This window comes from Symphalangus syndactylus, chromosome 1 (assembly GCF_028878055.3).
Source record: "Symphalangus syndactylus isolate Jambi chromosome 1, NHGRI_mSymSyn1-v2.1_pri, whole genome shotgun sequence".
Taxonomy (NCBI): Eukaryota; Metazoa; Chordata; class Mammalia; order Primates; family Hylobatidae; genus Symphalangus; species Symphalangus syndactylus.
The window spans coordinates 151,380,070-151,402,693 of NC_072423.2; the positions used below are offsets into that span (position 1 = coordinate 151,380,070).

General features: G+C 42.3%; 1 protein-coding gene across 3 annotated transcripts in view; it reads right to left on the reverse strand.

Annotated features, from left to right (window-relative positions):
- Window positions 1–4,374: 4,374 nt before the first annotated feature.
- Window positions 4,375–22,624, reverse strand: part of TNKS (tankyrase) — a 208,047-nt gene continuing 189,797 nt past the window's right edge. Inside the window, exons 26-28 of one of the 3 annotated variants that reach the window (XM_055288558.2) lie at window positions 19,109–19,265; window positions 14,203–14,257; window positions 9,959–10,095 (exon numbers count right to left, since the gene is read on the reverse strand). In XM_055288558.2, the coding sequence (XP_055144533.1) occupies window positions 14,237–14,257; window positions 19,109–19,265 (178 nt within the window). In that variant the 3' untranslated portion in view covers window positions 9,959–10,095; window positions 14,203–14,236. Of the gene's footprint in view, window positions 10,096–13,952; window positions 14,098–14,202; window positions 14,258–19,108; window positions 19,266–22,624 lie in introns of those variants that run through there. The other 2 variants (XM_055288552.2, XM_055288544.2) reach the window with 2 other exon arrangements.

Genomic DNA, 22,624 nt, shown 5'->3' on the forward strand with positions numbered 1-22,624 from the left:
AATGCTGCTTGAAAATAGAATCCGTGCTCTATGTTCAGGGCACTGTGGCAGGTGGTATTGGGGATCCCATGGTTCCTGCCACGAAAAAAATGAGCCATCTAATCAGAGACAAGTGCAAAGCACATAGATAGCCAAGCACCTATAATCAGGGACAATAAAAATGTAATTCATCAGAGTAATGGATTTGGAACAGATTTAAATGAATAAAAAGTATTGGATAAACTTTTGCCTTTCTCTCACTCCTGGCTGTGACCATGAGAAATGCTACTAGATGGTGATGATGAAATCAGGCTTAAGTCAACTTGAGTGGCAACCAAGATTTTTGTGCTCCTGCTATGAGAAAACCTCAGACCTCTGTTTGTTCCTTCTTGTCCTTTAAGCCTCCTACTCAAATTTTAGAAAATGTCCAATGGGCCAAGTCTTTCCATTACCAAAGATGTGCTTACTTTGATCACACTTCGGATAGTTTCCTTCCTGAACTCCTAGATATGCTTATTGAATGGGAGGCCCTCCCCTGAACTCCTCCCCAACCCCCCACGAACATTTGCCTTGAGTCCATGGCAGCCTTCTAGAGTCTAACCCTAATACAGTAATAGTTTTAGGCTTTTCTTTCTGGGGATTTGGATGACTTCTGGGGAACTGTGCTATACTATGCTCATCAACGTCAACAGTGATGAAGATGTGGTTGTATATACCTTGCTGTGAAATAATGTGTTCTTGTTACTGCTTCAGTAAGAAGCAACCCCAGAAGATCTGGGAAGAGCTCTGAGCCAGTACGGTAGTTTGGTGACAAAAATGTTACGGCTGATAGGGGACATCTGGTTCCACTCTGCAGCACTCTGGGCTTCAGTTAGGCAGAAAATTCCTTTTTGTTTTCTTTTTTTTTTAAGACGGAGTCTCCCTCTGTTGCCCAGGCTGGAGTGCAGTTGTGTGATCTTGGCTCACTGCAAGCTCCGCCTCCCAGGTTCACGCCATTCTCCTGCCTCGGCCTCCTGAGTAGCTGGGACTACAGGTGCACACCACCACGCCCGGCTAATTTTTTGTACTTTTTTAGTAGAGACGGGGTTTCACCATGTTAGCCAGGATGGTCTCGATCTCCTGAACTTGTGATCCGCCTGCCTCAGCCTCCCAAAGTGCTGTGATTACAGGCATGAGCCACTGCACCTGGCCGGTAGATTCTTTAAGGGGTCTGAGTCAGTCATGGATATGCTTTCTTCCAATCTCCCATTCTAGACAATCAAGTACTTTTTCTTAGGGGGCAGAATGGAAAGCCAGTTTTCAGATTAAAAAAAAAAAGCACATACTGTGCAAGTTAACTCTTTTAATTCTCACAGCAACTCTATGAAATAGTAGTAGTAGTAGTAGTATACTCATTTTTAATGATGAGGAAAGTGAGGCCCAAGAAGAATAAGGAACTTCTCAAGGTCACATGGCTAGTAAGTGGTAAAACCAAGCTATGAACTTAGGCCTTCCGATTGCAGAGTTGGAGATTTTAATCCTACAGTCTTTCAGCTAACTACTTATGAAATTGACCCAACAGTCCCATACACAGTTGTTTTTGGATAAACATAGAAATGGACCCCTCTGCTCTTAAAGCTCAAAATTTAATTTGTTTTATCTTAGTTCCTTTCTCAGGAAAGGATCCCTCAGTCCTCTCAAAACGTATCAAAGAACTGAAACTCACCAGATCAGCACATCCAGACAGTGAGACGCCCAACCCCTCAATCATCATGATGGCTTCCTTGCCTCTCCCTAGTTCCTGTTTTCTTACGCATTTCTTCCCTGCTATATAAACTGCTAGTTTTGGTTAGGGAGATGGATGTGAGACTGAACTCCCATCTCCTTGGCTGCAGCACCCTATTAAAGCCTTCTTCCTTGGCAATACTCATCATCTCAGTCATTGGCTTTCTGTGCGGCAAGCAGCAGGGCCTAGATCAAAACCCAGCTGTTTGGGTAACAGTCACACTAACAGACTAGACACCTAGAATTCTCATTGTTCTACTTGAATCTTCTCCTCAGACCCCAAAAGCATTCAATTTGTATCACCTTGTACATGTTTTAAGTAGTCCTAAATTAAATAACTACATGACAGCCAGCACTGTCTGGATGTGCTGATCTGGTGAGTATTCCTACTTGACAGATGAAAGGTAGAGACATGGCCTTCATAGAATTGCCTTGGAGTTATGAAGCAATTCTGTACTGTAGGGCAAGCACTGGTTTCCTGACTTCGGCCTCTACATACTCCCAATGACTCGTAACCACGGTTACCTTATACTTAATACTTTGTGTTACATACTACTGATTTGTAGGCAGAGTTATGAAAGTACAGGTGAATAGACTTATTTTACAAATGGGTCCTTGGGCAGGAACAGTATGTCAAGAATCATATTAACAAAATTAACATCTTTCATATTGTCTAATGCAAAGTTGTTTTATTAGTACTGTGTGGTAGATGGTAGTTGGTAGAAATGAAGACGTACACACCACCCCCCCTTTCCACTCTTTTTTATATATCCAAGTGTTCACAGCTGATGCCAACCAGAAGACCTGCCAGTTAGGTTCCAACTTAATGGGAATAGATGACCCAACTTTCATTATTTCCAATATACTGTCAGGTGCTCTTCCAGCTTGGAGGCCTATTGTACAGTCTTACAAGATAATGAAGAAAAGTGAACCTAGCCAAATGATAGAGGTTGACAGGTGCTATAAATAGGACACACTGCCTCTAATGTGAGAAACTAGGTCACAGCATCCAAACACTCAACGTTGACAACATAATCCAAAAACACTTCTTCAAAACTGGCTACCCAAGAAGCACCCATCCCTTTGATTAATAGGACCTAGTTTTCCAGCAAGTAATTTCCTTCAGAAAATAAACCCAGTCCAGCAAGTGATTTACAGCTGCCCCGTCCCACTTCCCCCAATCCCCTACCCACAGTGGCTGATGCTATAAAAGCAGGCCCTTGGAATACGTCTATGTCATAAACTATCCCAGGCTGTTGAAATTCTAAGTTGCTGTTTTATATTCTACTTGCTTTTAGTGCACAATTCAGATAATTTCTATTTCTATAACCCTTTTTATAAGCCCTTATTCTCAAAGTTGTCCCCTCTATAATTTCCCTTTCTATAACCAAAAGGGAACACCTGAGTCTCATGGCATTTAGAATCTGATTGTCATATGAGACACTGACATAAAATCATGTGGTAGTCAAGTCTGTTTTTATTGCTGCTTAAACACTGAAACGCCATCTATGATTGGTGATTGGTACATAGCAACTGGTACTTAATCTTTTTTTTTTTTTTTTTTTGAGATGGAGTCTCACTCTGTTGCCCAGGCTGGAGTGCAGTGGCGCGATCTTGGCTCACTGCAAGCTCCGCCTCCCGGCTTCACACCATTCTCCTGCCTCAGCCTCCCAAGTAGCTGGGACTACAGGCACCCACCACCACACCGGGCCAATTTTTGTATTTTTTAGTAGAGATGGGGTTTCACCGTGTTAGTCAGGATGGTCTCTGTCTCCTGACCTCATGATCCGCCGGCCTTGGCCTCCCAAAGTGCTGGGATTACAGGCATGAGCCACTGCACCTGGCCATCTGGTACTTAGTCTTATAGTGGAAAGCATTCTGGGATATAACATAACTAATTTAACCACTTCCAGCTTCACTTCCTCGTCTGTAAACAGAGTTAAAAGGCCAGATTTGCAAAATTTTTGGGGTTACTAATGAAAATGTATGTATACAAAGTACTTGGTTCATGTAGGGGCTCAATGATGGCTATTGTTATTTGCAGGGTTACTACAACACTTCCATTTATTTATGTCTCTTTGTTGCTCTGACAATCCCTCTGGCAAAAAAGTTACTGTACAGATAAAATTCTAGGTTCAAATTTGCTATGTAATGGATCCCTAGGCATGGAGAAAAAAGATGGGAAGAATGGAAGGATTTTCTTAGTCCTCTGCGCCAGGCACTGCGTTAAGTATTTAATACTTACTGTTGCATGAAGTGGGTGGTCTTCCCCTTCTCCCCCAGGAGTTGGAGAGGGTGAGTCTCTGAGCAATCATGTGCAAGGCCTCTGGGCTGCCTTTGGAGCTGGTAGGAGGTCTGACTCTAAAGTGTCAGCCTGTTTGTTTAAGGGATATTTCTGAAAGGAACCCATTTTGCTCTTGCTATTGCAGGAGTTATTGAGTAACTCCCATGTGGGCTGAGAGGTGAGGATAAGTCATTTAAAACCCAGGTCTCACTGGAAGATGGAGAGGGAGGGTTGGTATTTGTATTCTGACAGTTTTTCAGGTCAGTTGTGTTAAGGTTGGTCAGGCAGAAATGAAGAAGCAGGGCAAAATGAAAATACTTAAGAGCTAACTGCTACCCACACAAGTGTACTTTAAAAATGGTTTTATTGAATATTAATCAATTACAAGTACAGTGAGCTAGACGTTAAGCCAAAGCACAATTGCAGGTTAAATATAATCACAAAGATGTCTTAAATAGAAACCCACCAGGCAGGCAGGTTAAGTTCCTTGATGCCCTCCTTTGGAAAGAAGTGGAGGGTGAGGGAAAAAGGACTTCCATTTCAGGTGACAAGATGATGACGACTAGAGGACTTTAACATGCTGTAGGTGATTTCCCATGACCAAATCTGTAGGATTGCCAGATTTACAAAAACCAAACAATGAGAAAAACCAGCATGCTCAGTTAAATTTGAATTTCAGACAAATAATGAATGCTTTTACTGTAAATATATGCCAAATATTGCATGAAACATTCTTAAGCGAAATTGTTTCTCTGAAATTCAAACTTAACTGGGCATCTTGTACTTGATCTGACAATCCTACAAATAGATAAATGCAAAAAAGAAAGGAGAGGGGGTTGGAACCCCTGCCACTGGTGGGTCACACAGATACTAAAAATAAAAACAACACCAATAATGAACCAAAGAGTCACTCCACTGGTTACTCACACAGACTAACATCACAATGAGAAAACACAATTACTACTCCGAGTGCTGTGGCCGGGCAACACTCTACATTTCCTCAAAGCTGGTTTTGTAAATGTTTTGAGAAACCTTGATAAAAGTACCTTTTTAGTTTGTAGGTATCAAAGACAAATATTACTACTACAAAGATAAGATGAACTTGAAACAATGGGAGCAGAAGCAGGTGTTATATGCACAGGAAGAGTTTCAATGTTTTGTGTCATGGAGACAGTGTTTACATACTCAAGGTCATCTTCTAGGTCTAGGCTTTTGGCCTCAAAGATCTGTGCTCTTTCCCAACTTTGACTGGGTTTTCTAGCCTTTCATCCTGAACTTTGGGAGGGGTGCATGGGTGTGTGAGGGACACCCCACTACCAGGGTTCAACTGCATTTCTCTGCAAACACTCTGAATCAACACAAGGGCTTTCAGGGCTGCCTGCAGAAATGGGTAGACTGATGAAAAAGGAATCACAGAACAATCTGAATTCTGGAACATGAGAGAAACCTCTTTGAAAGGATGGGTGGTAGGGCAGGTGCAATGACGTGAAGTGTAAAGCAAAAAAGAATGTGAAAGAAGGAAAAGCCGAAATGCAATCTACAGTGAAAATGTTATTTCAGAGGAGGCAGAACTCTCTGGCAATGTATAAAAATGGTCATACTACGACCATATTTGGTCGTACAAAGTATATAAAATCTTTAGCTTCCTCTAGGTTTTCACTTTAGTATAACCATAGTTTACATTTTAAAACAATTAACAAACACAGCTTGCATATCACTCATATTCTACAAGGTATCACAGTTGCTGTCGTATCCCCACATACACAATTGAATAGGCTTTGAAATCTTTCCAGCACTTCTCCAAACCAGAAATCTGGTAGCTGAGGAATTTCCGATATGGAGAAATTGAAATGGATTAATTTTAATCAGCTCCATTGCATGTAAGGGAATATTACTTAGGAAATATACCATCATAAAATAAGATGAACAGGTCTGGAACACATGGAGACATGGCCGACTCACTGACACACCTTTCAAACACTAAGAAATGGGACTATAATATTTTATTTATTAAAATATCAAAGGTTAAAAAGTTTCTGCCATAGTTAAGGCTTTGTAGAGGAGAAAAATTTAATTTATGAATAGCAGAATGCACACGTTGCTGAAGAAGCCTCATGTTTTAGAGTAGTATTTTTCGAGTGCATTTCCTTTCCATATGCTAGATGTGTACAATACCTCAGACATCACTTTTGCGATTACTTTCTTTTCACTTCTTTGTCACTGATCTGACAAACAAATTTAACTTTACTCTTTAAATACATTTCTGACATGAAATCCTATCCTAATGTCAGTTTTGAACACCTGCCAAATTAGTAAGGTTTATAGCTTTACGTGAGATAATTAATCCAACAGAAAACACAAGAAGAAGGCTGTTTGTCACAGATATCACACAAGTGGGATTCGGATACAACGGGGGAAAGGTGATTGAAAATACACACCACTTCTGTTTGCAAGGCCATCGACAGGAATCCAGATAGTGCACATGTTAAAAAGGCGGGGGTGGGGGCAATGCCCAATAACCCTTCGTGCAATTGGGCGAGACACTGAAACAGAAAAACCTAGACAACTTATTGCATTCTAATGCTGTTCTCCAGCATAAATCAAAATTTTATTTTTTGTAAAATGGATACAATAATAGAATGTTAATCTACATTATTTGCTTGCCATATTCAGGCATTTCTCTGTATATTTCAATGCACTTTGCTATTTTGAGAGCAAAGGGAAATCAGTCTAGCCACTAACATCAAGCTCAAAGGAGTATAAGGATGCTATTTCATGAAAACATCCTAATGTTGATTCTACTTATGCTGCTTGAAAAGCTAGAAATTCCAAACTCCAAGAAGGAAAAGGGAAACAAGAATGCTGGTTGCACTGCTGTTATTTTGCATAGAATCACAACTCTGGGTTACACGCTGTCATTTGTTAACAAAGCAGCAGAGTATTCGGAGCAAAGCGCCTGAGGCCTAATACCCATTCCTGGTTGTGATACGAAAACTAAGAGGTATCTGGTCTCCTTTTTTAAGACCCAAGATGAGGAGAAAATGAAGGGAGTCAAAGGTCATTGTTGGAGCTAATTTTAATTCTAGACTAGTAATTTAGGAAAGAGGGAAGGAGGTCAAATACAGGGAAAGAGGTCAAATACAAGGAGAAAATTTCGGGACCAGGGCACTTAATTTATGCCTGAGTCAAGTATCCAGTAGACCAACAGCAGGTAAACTGGAACCATCAGGTCTGGAGAAGCCCTTTAGTTTTGGAACTCGGGTAAAGCTGGTGGAGACGTTCAGATTCTTTCTTCCATGTGGTTAGGGAAACAGAGGGGCCATTTCGGGGTAGGCCATATTGGATGATGCTAACTTGCTAGTATTTCTATATAGTACATACACAAAAAATGAAAGACTTCAGCCTAATTTAATGCCATGCTTTTATATTGGAAAGGGTTCTTCATACGGCTACAGATGAAAATTCCAAATGTAATAAACTTTCGCTAACTTTTGAGTGTACTCATGTGACCTTTGGTTTTCAAGTTCTGAAAAAAATGTATTTGGCTCCTGTGATATATCCATTAACCCACTGTCTTAAGCAGATGCGTAATATATGCACACTCTTTCAAGAACTACTATCTACTTGAATCATTATAAGACAAGAAGCACCGCAAATGTCTTCCTTACACAGTACCTTCACTTGGCACACAGAACATGAGACATATAACACTGGCAGTTTAAATACTGAACCACAGTTTAACTTCTCAAGTGTGAGGACCAAGATGAAAACTGGCGCATCCATTAATCTAGTTAGTATGATGGAAACAACATACAACCACAGTTAGGTAGTGGTTTATCTTTTTAATGAAGCTATAAAGCTTTCCATATCTATATCATATTAACTCTTTTACTTAACTAAAAATCACAGCTGTGTTTACCATTTTAAACTACGTCTGGGGTAAGGTAAGTAATACACACTTGACAGCTACTGAAAACTACACGGATGGCAATTTCTTCAACCCTTTGTTACAGCAAAAGAGACGGAAAGAAGGGGAAAAAAAGCCCTCTTAATGAATATCAACTCATCAAAGCTTCACATAGAATTCTAGTGCTATTAAACAAGTAGCCAAGACACAAACACCCAGCTTGGGTCACTGAAACTTCAAAAGAAGCAACAACTGAGGCTAATTCTTGATTTAATTTTGAGGACCCACGCAAAATTCAGCTACAAACATTCAAACTAGTCTGGATGCCTAGTTCCAGCACTGGGTTGAAGCCAAAATCAAAGCAAAATGTGTATATTTTAAGAGTCTATTTCTAGAAGTTTTGCATGTAACCATTTTATTTTGCTTCAGGAGATTAAAGGAGGTCACAGCTTAATCACCTTGCATTAAACCCATCGTTTTCAGGGCTTTGAATTGCAATGGCAAGTTTGTGTCACACTGTCTTTCCTATTCCTCCTCGTGTTTTTATTTCTTTCGCTTCAAAGCAGAGTAGATGCACAGTATATCAAGTAAATAAGTTAGTGCACTCAATTCATATTCAGTTAAGGTGAAAAAGGCAAGTGTAAGAACTATAAGGGATAATTTTTTTATAAATGTCAATGGCACTTGGTAAATGTTGATGAAAATAAACAGTAATTTCACAAAGAAAATTGTACGGTATTTCTTTCTCACCTTCATTTAAAAAAATAACGGAAAGGGCTTTGGTTTCAATTTTTGTTTTCCTTGTCTAAATACACTACGAAGTTTGAAGAAACGGTTCAAAAATTTAATGCAAGGATCTTTATGAACTATTTGAAGCATGCCACTCAAAATAAACCCCAAATCTGGAGTAAACAAAAAAGTCCTTGCATTTGTGTGTATCTATCCACTATTCGGGTCTGAATCCCAGCTTTCTCAACTAAAGAAACAATAAAGTGGTATTTTTGTGACCCTAATTAAGTACAGTAATTTCACTGACTTTTGAAATAAGGCAGCTAATTTGGAGGGGGGTAACAATCCCAACAGTACAGATTAAGGGAAGGGAAGCATTTATTTTTTGGAGGCATCCCCTGGATCCACTGGGGCTGCAATGCTACAGAACCATACGCTCCTCACCCTCCTTAATGCAGCTCTTCCTTCACAGCCTCCCCAGTTTTTTCACCTTGGAACTCAAGCCTGTGTCAACCTGCATCTCCAGTACTGTCCCGAAGACTTCTGTGGCAGGCTTGTGTTGCAAAGAGCAAGTGGCCTTCGCCGGCTTTGACTTCTCTGAATTTAGGAGTTCCTAAGTCAGGTTGGTGTTTGTGCCCTTCCCTTGTAAGGTAGGCCGATTCATAAAAGGATACTAAAACTTGATGTTTTTTCCTTTTCATCTCAATTTATGATAATGAGAAGTGCAGCTACAGAGCAAAAAAATTTTTAAAAGTGGAAACTGAATCTTGCTCAGCCAGAAGCTTGGGTTGCACTGCGAATGATTTTGTCAGCGTGACTTTGTGCAAAATATCCTCAAGAAGGCTCTGGCTCATTTTCAAAGTAACCAAAAAAAACACAAAAACCAAAAAACAAACAAACAATAGCCAATGATGCACGTCTGGCAAATGAAAAACAAGCTTGTCGCCTGTCATATGTGTATATTTGTCATATACACGTGTCATGCATAACAAAACAAATGTAGTGTGTGAATCGTGAACATTTGAAAAAGCATTGGTTTTCTTATTTTCCATTTCCAAGTCTAGATAGAAGCACTCTTGTTTTAGAAATGGATAATTGCGTGAAAATGAGCCTGAGATATGTTAAAAGGCCGCCCCTGTAAACATTTCCTCAAACGGAACAGTAGCAGTTGAGTATGTATCAGTTACTCATACTATTCATCACTATAGCAATGCTTTATAAAAGACAAACAGCTTATTTCTAGGCTGTCAGGGACTTGTAGAATATTGATGTTGTTGTTAGAAACAATCCTCTGTAACCCAGTCCCAGGGTGAAATCTGATCTGGCCTTCACCAGCAGGCATTCACTAGGTCTTCTGCTCTGCGGCTGTTGCGGTCTGGGAAGGGGCTTCTGGCTTCATGATCTGGTAAGTGATGAGATACTCTGGGTATGCCTGGGAAGGACAAGAAGAAAAACAAATCACCCTTCTAGTAGGCACAATATTAAAGCCTTACTGAATGTGGAAGCCTCAAAGGCTGTTAATCGTGACCAATATTCTATATAGACTCAGTTTAATAGGCGCCCGAACAATCTGAGGTTCACTTACTTAACTGTAAATAAATGTCTATAAACCCTACAATCTAGAAAACTGAATGTTATTTCTACTTTGAATACTGTAAATTAAACTCCATTCATTCCTTATTAGAGAGCCATGTGTCATAAGCAGGGAAACTAAGGCCCCAGATAGCACTAATATCTTTCTTTTTCACCTCACAGAGCATTAGTGCTGTCACACAGCGTGTGTTCAATAAAAGTTTGCTAAATGAAAGAAAAATTTTGTTGAATCCAGTCCAAATTGATCATAGAAGATGCTGTAACCCACTGAGCTAGAAGGAGTAAGGGTGAGATGCACTGAGTCACCAATAACCCAGAAACAACAGCTGGGGAACAATGTTTAAAAACTGACTACTCAAAGGCATCATTTACAGGGAAAAGAAGGGCTCCGATTTAGACTGGCCTCCTTCATATTCTCTTTCTCTTTTTTCTTGCAATCAGTAAAACACAAGGCTGTGTCTGGAATGGGAAGAGTACTTCTTGATGGGAGCAGGAAAAACAAGGCTGATCAGAGGAAGCTGCTGAAAACCTCAACCAGAAATTGCAATGAAGGCAGCAATTTGGAAGGAGAGGTAGGACACCCCTTAGTGAGGAGACTACATAGGAATTCTTCAGCCGTAACTATAACGTGACGATGAAACTAGACTCAGTAGTTCAGAGTGGTCTGTGACTAAAAGAAGACTCTTGGGTGAGCAAAGTGTTTTGGGGACCAAAAATAGTTTGTTCAACCCTGACCAACAAATTACTTGCATATAGATACAGGATAAGATAATAAAAGGAAAGAACGATAAGTAAAAACTGAATAGTAATATTAGGATTTTTGTGAGAACTAAATGCAAAAGTCTTAGAATAGGTCTGGCATAGTAAGGATCTATTATTGTTATTATTTCTATTAGTATTATTCATTAGAGAGTACTCCCTCCTAAAAGGTCTCAGCAAGGACTTTAAAAATAACAAAGAAACATAAATATGTTAAGTTCTGTCTATATATATATATATATATATGGAACCATTCATAATATTCTTTTCCATAATTCCAGTCGGCTCTGATTTTAGTTAAAAACAACAACAGCTTCTATTTTAGTACATTTAGTGGGAAGAAACGAAGACTGAAAATCTCTCCTGACTTTCCAATCTGAAGTCTCAGTAGCAAGTCTGTACTTTTATTTTTGGGAGAATATTACAGTTTCTCACAAAAGAAACTATCTGTAGTTTTATCTTAAGACGCACACTTAATTTTTGAAACGGTTTACTAAAACAATCCAGGTCAAATACCTACTGCTAATTCTAGAGTTGGGTATAAAAAATCTAGCAAAGCTCAAATACTGGTAAAAACTGAAAATACTAATTAATCGACCAGGTGGTTTAATGGTCAAGAAAACTATTTATCACCAGCATCCATGTTTTGAGCATCTACCACATAAGAACACTCTGGTGTGAGATGTGGACCCTGCTGTGAAGGAGCTTACCATGCAGACAGACAAAAACAGGATAAATGTAAAAAGAACACGGCTGGCATATGCTGAGTGTCAAAAATGAGTGGACGCCCACTCCTACTTCCTTTTGTCCGAGTGAAGTTTAATATCTATAATACTTTACTTTCTATGACATTTTACTTGCGTTAAAGCTGTTGAAGCAAAGGAGTCAATAGTGCCAGTGTCTGCATTTAGGTAGCTCATGATTTAAGGGGATCCCTGACACACGTCCATCTTAGTCAGGCGCATTCTAAGATTCTAATGGCATGGGTTACTTAAAGGTCCTTATCTAAATGCTCCCGGTTCCTAATGATTAGGCTACTGAATTGTTTCTCTGTACCCTTTAAGATACTAATTAATCAATCACAGTCTAGAAGGATTAAAGGTAAGGGAATTACTAAACTGCAGAAGTAGAAGGGCCTAAGAGGGACCAAAAACCATCATTTTCAGTCAAGTCACTTTAAATCCATGCTGGTTATACCAGCATAGGATGTACGTATGTATTTATTTACTTATTTTTTAAATACACAACCACTTCTGCTAACTCATTTTCTGAATTTTCTTCTTAGTCCAAATCCCTAACACTAAAATTTGAATTCAAATGCTCTCAGTTTATGTCTCATAGAGGTGAGGAAGGGACCGTCATGCTCTCTTGAATGATTCTGTATGTTTGGAAATCATTCTGTTCTATAGTCTTTTCTTCTCCAGGTTAAGTAATTCTGCATTGTTCACATCAGTTCAGTAAAGTAGCTGAAATCTCTGGAGCAACCAATGAGCAGAGAACACCTCTCCTTCATGTCTAATGCGAAGTTTAAAGTACAACATATACAAATACCACTGACACCTTAGGTCCAATCATATGTTATAATCAGAGCCATTTTTCTTTCCAAGTACAGTTCAGTTAATCTTCAATATATCTTTTCAATCTTCAAGAAAGAAACAATCCCACCAATAACAAATACTACTACTCATATCCATCCTCAATCAGAAACACATAAAACGTGTGTTTTTGAAAGTTAAACATTAATAGTGAAAGATGATTTAGAGTATGACTAAGGAGAATGAAATAAAAGTTAGCAAAGAAAAACTTCCCTATAAAATCAGCAAAAACTGCTCACGAGAAAGTACTCAACTAGCAGACACTAGAGTTAACATGATCCACTGTACAAGTATACCTAAATATGGAAGAGAAATTATCCTCCCCTGAAATAAGATAAATGCTGAGTGCATTTCTTTATTTAGGCATTTTTTTCTTTCAAATAAGTTTTGTATTAATCACTCTCCAACATTATTTCATGAGAGACTCTGACTAAATTATCAAGTCAAATTTTACCTGGGAGATGGTTAATTAGTAAATTTCAGAAAAGTAAACTTTTACTTATCTTCTAAGTATTCTTTATTATTTCTTTGTACCCAATTTTGAAATAAATATTTACCACTATAGATAACTTATATTTAAAATATATGGTAAAGAGAACTGAAACCACTCATTATCACCATATTCTTACGTTGTGGGTGAATAAATCACTCATTAATACCTGGTGATAACCATATTCTTATGTTGTGGGTGAATCTATGTTTGGTATATATTACGTAAATGTTAAAAAATACCAGACATATGAATATATTAAAATTTATTTAACAATTCTACTTTTGCTAAATATTTAGGTTGTTTAAATTTTTTATTATGATAAGACAGTGATGACTATCCATATATTCATGTATATAGTGTGTGTGACTATCACTGATTATTCCAATACAAATTTCTAGAAGTATAATTACTGAATAAAAGTAAAAAAAAAAGCTTCTTTTCTAGAAGTTTAAGGTTTATGATTTAAACAGAAAAACATGACAAATTTATTCCTTCCTTTTTAAAAACTTTTTATTTGGAAACAGCTGCCAACTTACTTACAAGTAAGTTGCAAAAATTAAAATGGTACCAGAAACAGCTACATAACCTTACCCAGATCTACCTTTGGGCAGGTGTTATCTTATTTGCTTTATCATTTGCCCCTTCCCCATCTCTGTATACCTGATATACCCACACCCACATATACACACTCCTGCACACACACACACACACACACACACACACAAGCATTTTCTCCAAAACGTTTACAAGTTATATACATCATCATGGTCCTTCATCCCTAAATAGGCCAGCATAGATTTTCTAAGCATAGAGACATTGCCTTACGTAAGTACAGAATCAACCTTATAATTTCACATTTATATAATCCTTTTATTTAATGTCCATATTCCAATTCTGTCAGTTGATCTAATGATGTACTTTCTCTTGCAATACTGGATGCAGTTTGGGCGCAGAAGGCTAACTTAGTTTTCATGTCTCTTGGGCCTCATGTAATCTGGAAAGTTAGCACAGCCTGTCTTTTATAATATTAACATTTTTGAAGAATACAATCTTTCAACATTAAAAAAAGTAAAACATTCCTCATTTTGATTAGACTTACATGATGTATTTTTGGCTGGAATGCTGCAGAGATGTCATGCCTTTAGAGTATCCACCTAGAGAGACAATATAAGCCTATCTGTCCCTCACTGGTGATGTGGATTTTCATGATCTGGTCAAGGCACTGTCCCCTTTCTCCAATATCTAATTACTACTTCCCCCAGCCCCCTTTGAAAGTAAGTCTGTAATAAGAAAACCATGCAAATATTCTTCTCCTCAGTGAAACAATGCCCATATTTAGCATCCATTAATAATTCCTGCCTGGTCTGATAATGGGTACATCATGAGTCCCATGTCATTCCTCCCTCCCTCCGTCCTCTCTCCCTCCACCCCTCCTTCCCTGTTTCTCCCTCCCTCCACCCTCCTTCCCTCCCTCCACCCTCCTTCCCTGTTTCTCCCTCCCTCCCTCTTTCTCTCACCCCCCCTCCCTTCTTCCCCCTCCATCCCTCCCTACCTTCGTCTCCTCTCACTCCCTCCCTCCCCTATCCCTCTATCCCTTCTTCCCTCCTCCCTTTCTCCCTCTCTCTCCCTCCCTCTCTCCCCTTCTCTCCCTCTGCCTCCCTATACCTCTCTCTCCCTCCCTCCATCCTCCTCACTCCCTCTTCCTCCCTCTCTCACTCTCCCCCCTCCGTCCTCTCTCTCTCCTGTTCTTCCCTCTCTTCCTCTTCCCCTCTGCCTCCCTCTCTCCCTCTCCCTCCCTCTCTCACTGTCCCCCTCTGCCTCCCTCTCCCTCTCTCCCCCTCTCCCTCCTTTTGCCTCCCTTTCACTATCCCCCTTTCCCTCCCTCTTACTCTCTCCCTCTCCCTCCCTCTCACTCTCTCTCCCCCCCTCCCCTCTCCCTCTGCCTCCCTACACCTCTCTTTCCCTCACTCCATCCTCCTCACTCATTCCCTTGACCCTCCCTCTCTCCCTCTGCCTCCCTACACCTCTTTCCCTCACTCCATCCTCCTCACTCATTGCCTTGTCCCTCCCTCCCTCTCTCTCGCTCTCCCTCCCTCCCACCCTCTCCATTCTCTCTCCCTCCCTCTCCATTCTCTCTCCCTCCCTCTCCATTCTCTCTCCCTCCCTCTCTTTCCCTCTGTCCGTCTCCCTTCCTCCATCTCTCCCTACATTCCTCCCTCTCTCCTTCCCGCCCTTCCTCTCTCTCTCCCCTGCCCTTCCATCCTCACTCTCCCTCCCTTCCTTCGGCTCTCTCTCCCCCTCTCTCCCTTCCTTCCTCTCTTTCTCCCTTCCTTCCTCCCCCCCTTCCTCTCTCCCTTGCTTCCTTCCTCTGTTTCCCTCTGCCTCCCTCTCTCACTCCCTCCCACTCTCCCCCCTCCGTCACTCTCTCACTCTCTCCCTCTAACTCCCTCTCACTCTCCCCCCCCACTCTCTCCCTCTGCCTCCCTACACCTCTCTTTCCCTCACTCCATCCTCCTCACTCATTCCCTTGTCCCTCCCTCCCTCTCTCTCGCTCTCCCTCCCTCCCGCCCTCTCCATTCTCTCTCCCTCCCTCTCTCTCTTTACCTCTGTCCATCTCCCGTCCTTCCTCCCTCTCTCCCTCCTGCCCTGCCATCCTCACTCTCCCTCCCTTCCATCCTCACTCTCCCTCCCTTCCATCCTCACTCTCCCTCCCTTCCATCCTCACTCTCCCTCCCTTCCTTCCTCACTCTCCCTCCCTTCGGCTCTCTCTCTCCGTCTCTCCCTTCCTTCCTCTCTTTCTCCCTTCCTTCCTCCCTCTCTCACTCTCCACCTCTGCCTCCCTCTCTCACTCTCTCCCCCTGCCTCCCTCTCTCACTCTCTCCCTCTGCCTCCCTATACCTCTTTCCCTCACTCCATCCTCCTCACTCATTCCCTTGTCCCTCCCTCCCTCTCCATTCTCTCTCCCTCTCTCTTTCCCTCTGTCCGTCTCCCTTCCTTCCTCCATCTCTCCCTCCTGCCCTTCTCTCTCTCTCTCCCTCCTGCCCTTCTCTGTCTCTCTCCCTCCCTCCCTCCCTTCCATCCTCACTCTACCTCCCTTCCTTCGGCTCTCTCTCTCCCTCTCTCCTTTCCTCTCTTTCTCCCTTCCTTCCTCCCTTCCTCTCTCCCTTGCTTCCTCCCTCTCTCTCCCTCTCTCATTCTCTCCCTCTGTCTCTTTCTCTCACTCTCTCCCTCTGCCTCCCTACACCTCTTTCCCTCATTCCCTCATCCCTCCCTCCCTTTCTCCCATCCTCTCCATTCTCTCTCCCTCCCTCCATCTCACTTCCTTCCTCCATCTCTCCCTCCTGCCCTTCCTCTCTCTCTCCCTTCCTTCCCCTCTCTCCCATCCTTTCTCTCTCCCTCCCTTCCGTCAGCTCTCTCCCTCCCTTCCTTCCTCTTTCTCCCTCCCTTCCTTCCTCTCTCTCCCTCGCTTCCTCCCTCCCTTCTTTCTCTCTCTCCCCTTTCGTTCCTTCCTCTCTCTCTCCCTCCCTTCCTTCCTCTCTCTCCCTCCCTTCCTTCCTCTCGCTCTGTCTCCCTTCCTTCCTTCTTTCCTCTCCCTCTTTCTCCCTTCCTTCCTGTCTCCCTCCCTCCCTCTTTCCCTCCCTCCCTTCCTCTCTCCCTCCCTTTTGCTCTCTTTCTCCCTTCCTTCCTCTCTCTCCCTCCCTTCCTCACGCTCTGTTGCTCCATCCCTTCCTCTTTCTCCCTTCCTCTCATTCCCTCCCTCCTTACCTTCCTCTCTCTCCCTCCCTTCCTCTCTCTCCCTCCCTTCCTCTCTCTCCCTCCCTTCCTTTTCTGTCTCTCCCTCTCTCCCTTCTTTCTTTCATATCTCTTTTGCTCCCTCCCTTCCTTCCTCTCTCCTCCCTCCCTGCCTCTCTCCCTCCCTTTCCATCTCCCTCCCCCTCTTCCTCTTTTCCATCTTCTCTTTCCTCCCTCCCTCTGATTCCTTCCCTCCCTCCCTTCTTCTATCTCTCCCTCCCTTCCTCCCTCTCTTCTTTCCTCTTTCACTCCCTGCCTCCTCCCTCTTTCCCTTCTTCTATCCCTCCCTTCCTCCCTCTCTCCCTTTCCTTCCTCTCTCACTCCTTCCCTCCTCTCTCCTTCCCTTCTATCTTTCCCTCCCTTCCTTCGTCTCTCTCCCTCCCTTCGTCTCTCTCCCTCCCTTCCTCCCTTCCTTTGTCTCTCTCCCTCCCTTCCTCCCTTCCTTTGTCTCTCTCTCTCCCTCCCTTCCTCCCTCCCTATCTCTCCCTCCCTACCTTCCTGTCTCCCTCCCTCCCTTCCTCCCATTCTCCCTCACTTCCTCTCTCCCTCCCTCCCTTCCTTCTGCTCTCCCTCACTGTCCCTTCCTCCTTTCTTCTTTCTCCCTCCCTCCCATCCTTCCTCTCTCTAGCCCTTGCTCCCTCCCTCTCCTTCCCTTCCTCTCTCTCCTCCTCCCTCCCTTTCCCTCTCCATCCCTTCCTCCCTTTCTCCCTCCATTCCTCCCTCTTTCTCTGTCCCTCCTTCCCTCCCTCTCTCCTTCCCTCCCTTTTCTCTCCCTTCCTTCCTTCTGCTCTTCCTCACTCTCTCCCTTCCCCTCTCTAGCTCTCCTTCCCTTCCTTCCTCTCTCCCTCCCTTCCTCCCCCATCCCTCCCTCCCTCTCCCCCCTTCTCCCTACCCCCCACTTCCCTTCTCCTCTCTTCCTACCTTCCTTTTTTTCTCTCTCCTTCCTCCAATCCTTCGTCTCTTGCCCTCCCTTCCTCTCTCTCCTTCCCTCCGTTCCTTCCTCTCTCGCTTTCTCCCTTCCTTCCTCTCTCTCCCTCCCTTCCTTCCTCTCTCTCCCCTTCTTTCCCTCCGTCTTTCCCTCCCTCCCTCCTTCCTCTTGCTCCCTCCCTTCCTCTCTCCCTTCTTCCTTCCTTCCTCTCTCCTCCCTCCTTTCCTTCCTTCCTCCCTCCCTTTCTCTCTCTCTCCCTTCCTTTCTGTCTCTCCCTCCCTTCTTTCCTCACTCTCTCCCTCCCTTCCTTCTTTTCTCTCTCTTCCTTCCTCTCTCTCTTCCTCCCTCACTTCCTTCCTTCCTCTCTCTTTTCTCTCCCTCCTTTCCTTCCTGTCTCTCTCTCTCCCTCCCTCCCTTCCTTGGTTTCTCTCTCTCATATACACACACATGCTTATATTAATACTTACCCATAAATTTACATGGTTCTACACACACACACGTTGGAAACCATGAGATCATAGTAATACTTCCAATTTCAGTTCACCCTTAGAGTCTTTCTTACCTTCTCCATTCCATATTTGTATGTCCCTTCTTCTACCATGAGAACTTTGGCTCCTCAAATCAATACATCAACACATCCACTCATGTGCTCAATCCTATAACATACCTAAGAGTTTCACTGTTTTGCCCACAGTATCACCATCAACAGATTTACTAAAAGGAGTTCAGGATTTCTTTGTCAGTCTTCCCCCAAGAGCATTCCCTACCCTGCCCACGACTGAAGGCATAGTGTAAAATACTGTTTTCATAGGTTATATGTATTTAGTTATTTCCTTCTTTATTTGTCTCTTTTAGTGTAGTTATGATATTCATTTGAAAATCAGTTACATTCAGACAAATTGTTTTTGTTTTTGGACAAATCCTGTGGCATGTACATCCGTGAAGACCCACTAACAGCAGCTGCCCTGGCATGCTGTGCATGAAGTGGCACAAGGCATTACTTCAGAGCTGCAGGGCTCAAAATGGCATGAGGGCCCAAGCCTTTGTTTCTCAGCTGCCCTCTTGTTCACACTGTGTTATGTGGCTGACAGCTACTAATGGGTTTTATGTAAAAAGTTGATGTCAAAGAATTGTTTTGATACCTTTATTTTGTATCTGAAGTAATTAATACTAGCACACTGTGTGGTGGATATTTCATTGAAAAGTTTTCTCAAGTCTTACACGGTCTCTGTGCTCTATGGACATGTTTGTGAACTTGGTTACGCTTGTTTGATGAGTAACATACCTGTTCTCCTCTGTAGATGACATACTCAGCATATGCTAGCCCATTGACGCTCGGTCTACCAATGACTGAGTGGTGCCCTGGAGGCGCGTGGGCCATTTTCATGGTGCTAAACTGCAGAAAGGATTTCCCAAGGGTCACTCTACAGAAGAGCATTTGTCTAAGGAAAAAGAAAAAAAACAATGCTTTGAAGGAAGCTTTAAATCTTACAATAATATAACTGCTAGGTCTATTAATTTTTTAAAAACTTAACATAAGGCAAGCTAATTTAAATGTCATTTTCAGATTTATGAGTAGGAATGGGATGGAATTTGATATAATGATTTACTATAAACAGTTACCAGACTCAATAGTTACACTTAAAGTTTAAAGTAGTTTTAGTATGGCTTAGGAATCGGCCATAGAAAATGCCTGCTAGGGAGATCAAGACCATCCTGGCTAACACGGTAAAAACCCCATCTCTACTAAAAATACAAAAAATTAGCCGGGCGTGGTGGCGGGCGCCTGTAGTCCCAGCTACTCGGGAGGCTGAGGCAGGAGAATGGCGTGAACCCGAGAGGCAGAGCTTGCAGTGAGCCGAGATTGCGCCACTGCACTTCAGCCTGGGTGACAGAGCGAGACTCCGTCTTAAAAAAAAAAAAAAAAAAGAAAAGAAAATGCCCGCCAGTAAGTTTTGCCTGGTGGAAAAAGGAAAAAAACCAGAGAAAAACTGAGCTCTTGCATGGATGGGTAGGTAGAAAGTGAAGAAAATAAACTGATGGAAACAACACCTAAATTAAGATTGGGTTTATTCATTATGGGGGAAAAAAGTAGAAACTAGGATGAGGTAAACAGTAATAATAACAGTGGATCATGAACAAAAGTACTTAGCTTAAACGTATGGCTGAAAATCATAATAGTCTGGGTGAAACATGAATTAGAGCAGATGTTAAGTATTATAGAGTAAGTAAGAAAGATAGACTGGGAAGAAAGTCTATTATATACACTAGGGGTTAGCAAGCTATAGCCCATGGCTCAATCCAGCCTGCAATCTGGTTTTGTAAATACAATTTTATTGGCACACAGCCATGCATTCATTTATGTATAGTCTGTGGTTGCTTTTGCACTACAAGGGCAGAATTGAGTTACTGTGACAGGGATTGTATGACCTGCAAAACCTAAAATAATTATTATATATCCCTTAAAGAAAATGTCTGCTAATCTCTAATATAAGCAATAAACATTTTTACAAATTAGTACAACTGATCACACTGTTAAATGTAAACAGTTATAATTCAATCAAATCGTTTTTAGTAATGGAGTATAATCTTTGTGTTATAAGTAACCAGAGATTTTATTTTGAGTCAACTAAAATTTGCGCTGGATCCAGGACAACTGGGTCTTATCTGGACTGGCTTTTTGAGTTGGATGCTCCTGATGATCCTCTGGGATGCTGGCTTGGTCTACCATATTCTCCTGCAGGTCCCAGAGAAAAGGGCTTTGCTCTCCATCAGAAGGAGTCTTTTCGAGCTCCATCTCTACATTTGTGGCAGTGCTATGTTGTCGTTAGATTCTCCTAGTCTCTTACGTCACACAAAGGTGAACTTGACAGGCCCTGGTCTTCTGCTTCCTGCCCCAGGGTTCCCCTGTTGCTGCTGAGGCAGGAGATGCTCAGCCATTGGTGAGCTGCAGCTGCAGATGGGCAAATAGATAGCTGGCTCAAGTCCGCTCACTGGCTTGCCTGGTGCATTGTGGTGCATTCTGCAGATGCAGCAGCCTAAATGGTAGGGGTACCAATTAGCCCTGGGGGCGAATTTTGACAAATGCAAGACAGGAGCCAGCAGACAAATTCGTCTCTTTCTCTCACTGATATACTACTGTTGTGAGATGCCGTAGTTCATACGGCCTCTCCGGAGATGCCTCACGGTCTGAGCAATCAACTGCACTCACCATGAGACTGTGGCCAGCTCATTAATGCACCTCACTGCGATCGCTCTGCTGTCCTCTCCACCTCAATTCCTTTTGGGCCCTCATTCCTGCTTCCCTGGGGCTGTACTGGCCAATCAAATACTAGTCACATGCTTTGGCTTGAGGCTCTGTTTTCTAGAAATCCTGGCTAAGACTTAAACTTGTGTGTCTAATTTTAATGAGCGATTGTTAATTTTCATTGAGGTTCACTTTTATTGATTATTTAGGTTCATTTTTGTCTCCAGAGGAATTAGGTTTGAAGCAAAAAAACAAAAAAACCCAAAAAAATTTTACATGCTATATGCTATATATTCTTGAAAATTTCTCTGCTTTTTTTTTTTTTTAAGATGGAGTCTCCCTCTGTTACCCGGGCTGGAGTGCAGTGGCGCAATCTCGGCTCACTGCAACCTCCGCCTCCTGGGTCCTCGCCATTCTCCTGCCTCACCCTCCCGAGTAGCTTGGACTACAAGCACCCGCCACCATGCCCGGCTAATTTTTTGTATTTTTAGTAGAGACGGGGTTTCACCATGTTGGCCAGGATGGTCTCGATCTCCTGACCACATGATCCGCCCGCCTCGGCCTCCCAAAGTGCTGGGATTATAGGCATAAGCCACCATGCCCCAGCCGAAAATTTCTGTGTATTCCTAATCGCAGAGGTCTTAATGGAAGGCAGTTTCATTCTGGATATATGACATCCGACTCAGAATGGCTGATGGCAATAATTTTGTTCAAAACACAACGGAGAGATAAGTTTTAAGGTCAATAATCACAATTTCAAGGTTATTGGGGCTTCTTTCCCTCAGAGATCCTTGTTCTGAAATTATTTGGGTCTTTTTAAGGTCTTAACCAAATTACAAAATATCTTATTAACCTGGCTTGATAAAAAGAATGCATTTGGTAAGTTTACAGAGAAATGTAATAAATCCCAATCTTTGTACAGTGTAATTCTTTTGTATTTTTTCATTGCCAAGGAAAGGGTCAGTACTTTTTTCGCCACCGACATCGGAGAGAGTATACCATTGTTCTCTCCAATTTTTGAGTTTTAAAAGTCTATTAACAAGGCCAATATTCACTTGTTTGCTATTAATTCCAAAGTTGATATTTTAAGTTGCCAAGGCTAATTATATAACCTGCCTTAAAACAACAACATCACCAGCAACATCAGAAGTAAATTAAAGAGTCTATGTTTTTTATAGAAGTGTGTCTTCATTCAAATGTGACTGGAGCTAGCAGTTCTTTGTTCCATAGAAATCATCCTTAGCCTTGCCATATTCTGATTACAAAGCAAGAAAAGTGAAGCCCAGGGAGAAAGCCAAGATGCAGGGAGTTTTATTATAACCCGTGACTGGAGGACAGGTACCTGGTTTTTACCCCTGGTTATCTGCTCTGTTGTTATTGCTCCTGTCAGAAGAGGCTGATCAGCTGTTCCCACCCATTCCCAGAACCAACGGGATTTACTGGGATGCAAGACTGAGGATAACCTGTGACTTCTGCAGAGCCTGATAAACCAATTTGGGGCTGGGCATGGTGGCTCATGCCTCTAATCCCAGAATTTCGGGAGGCCAAGGCGGG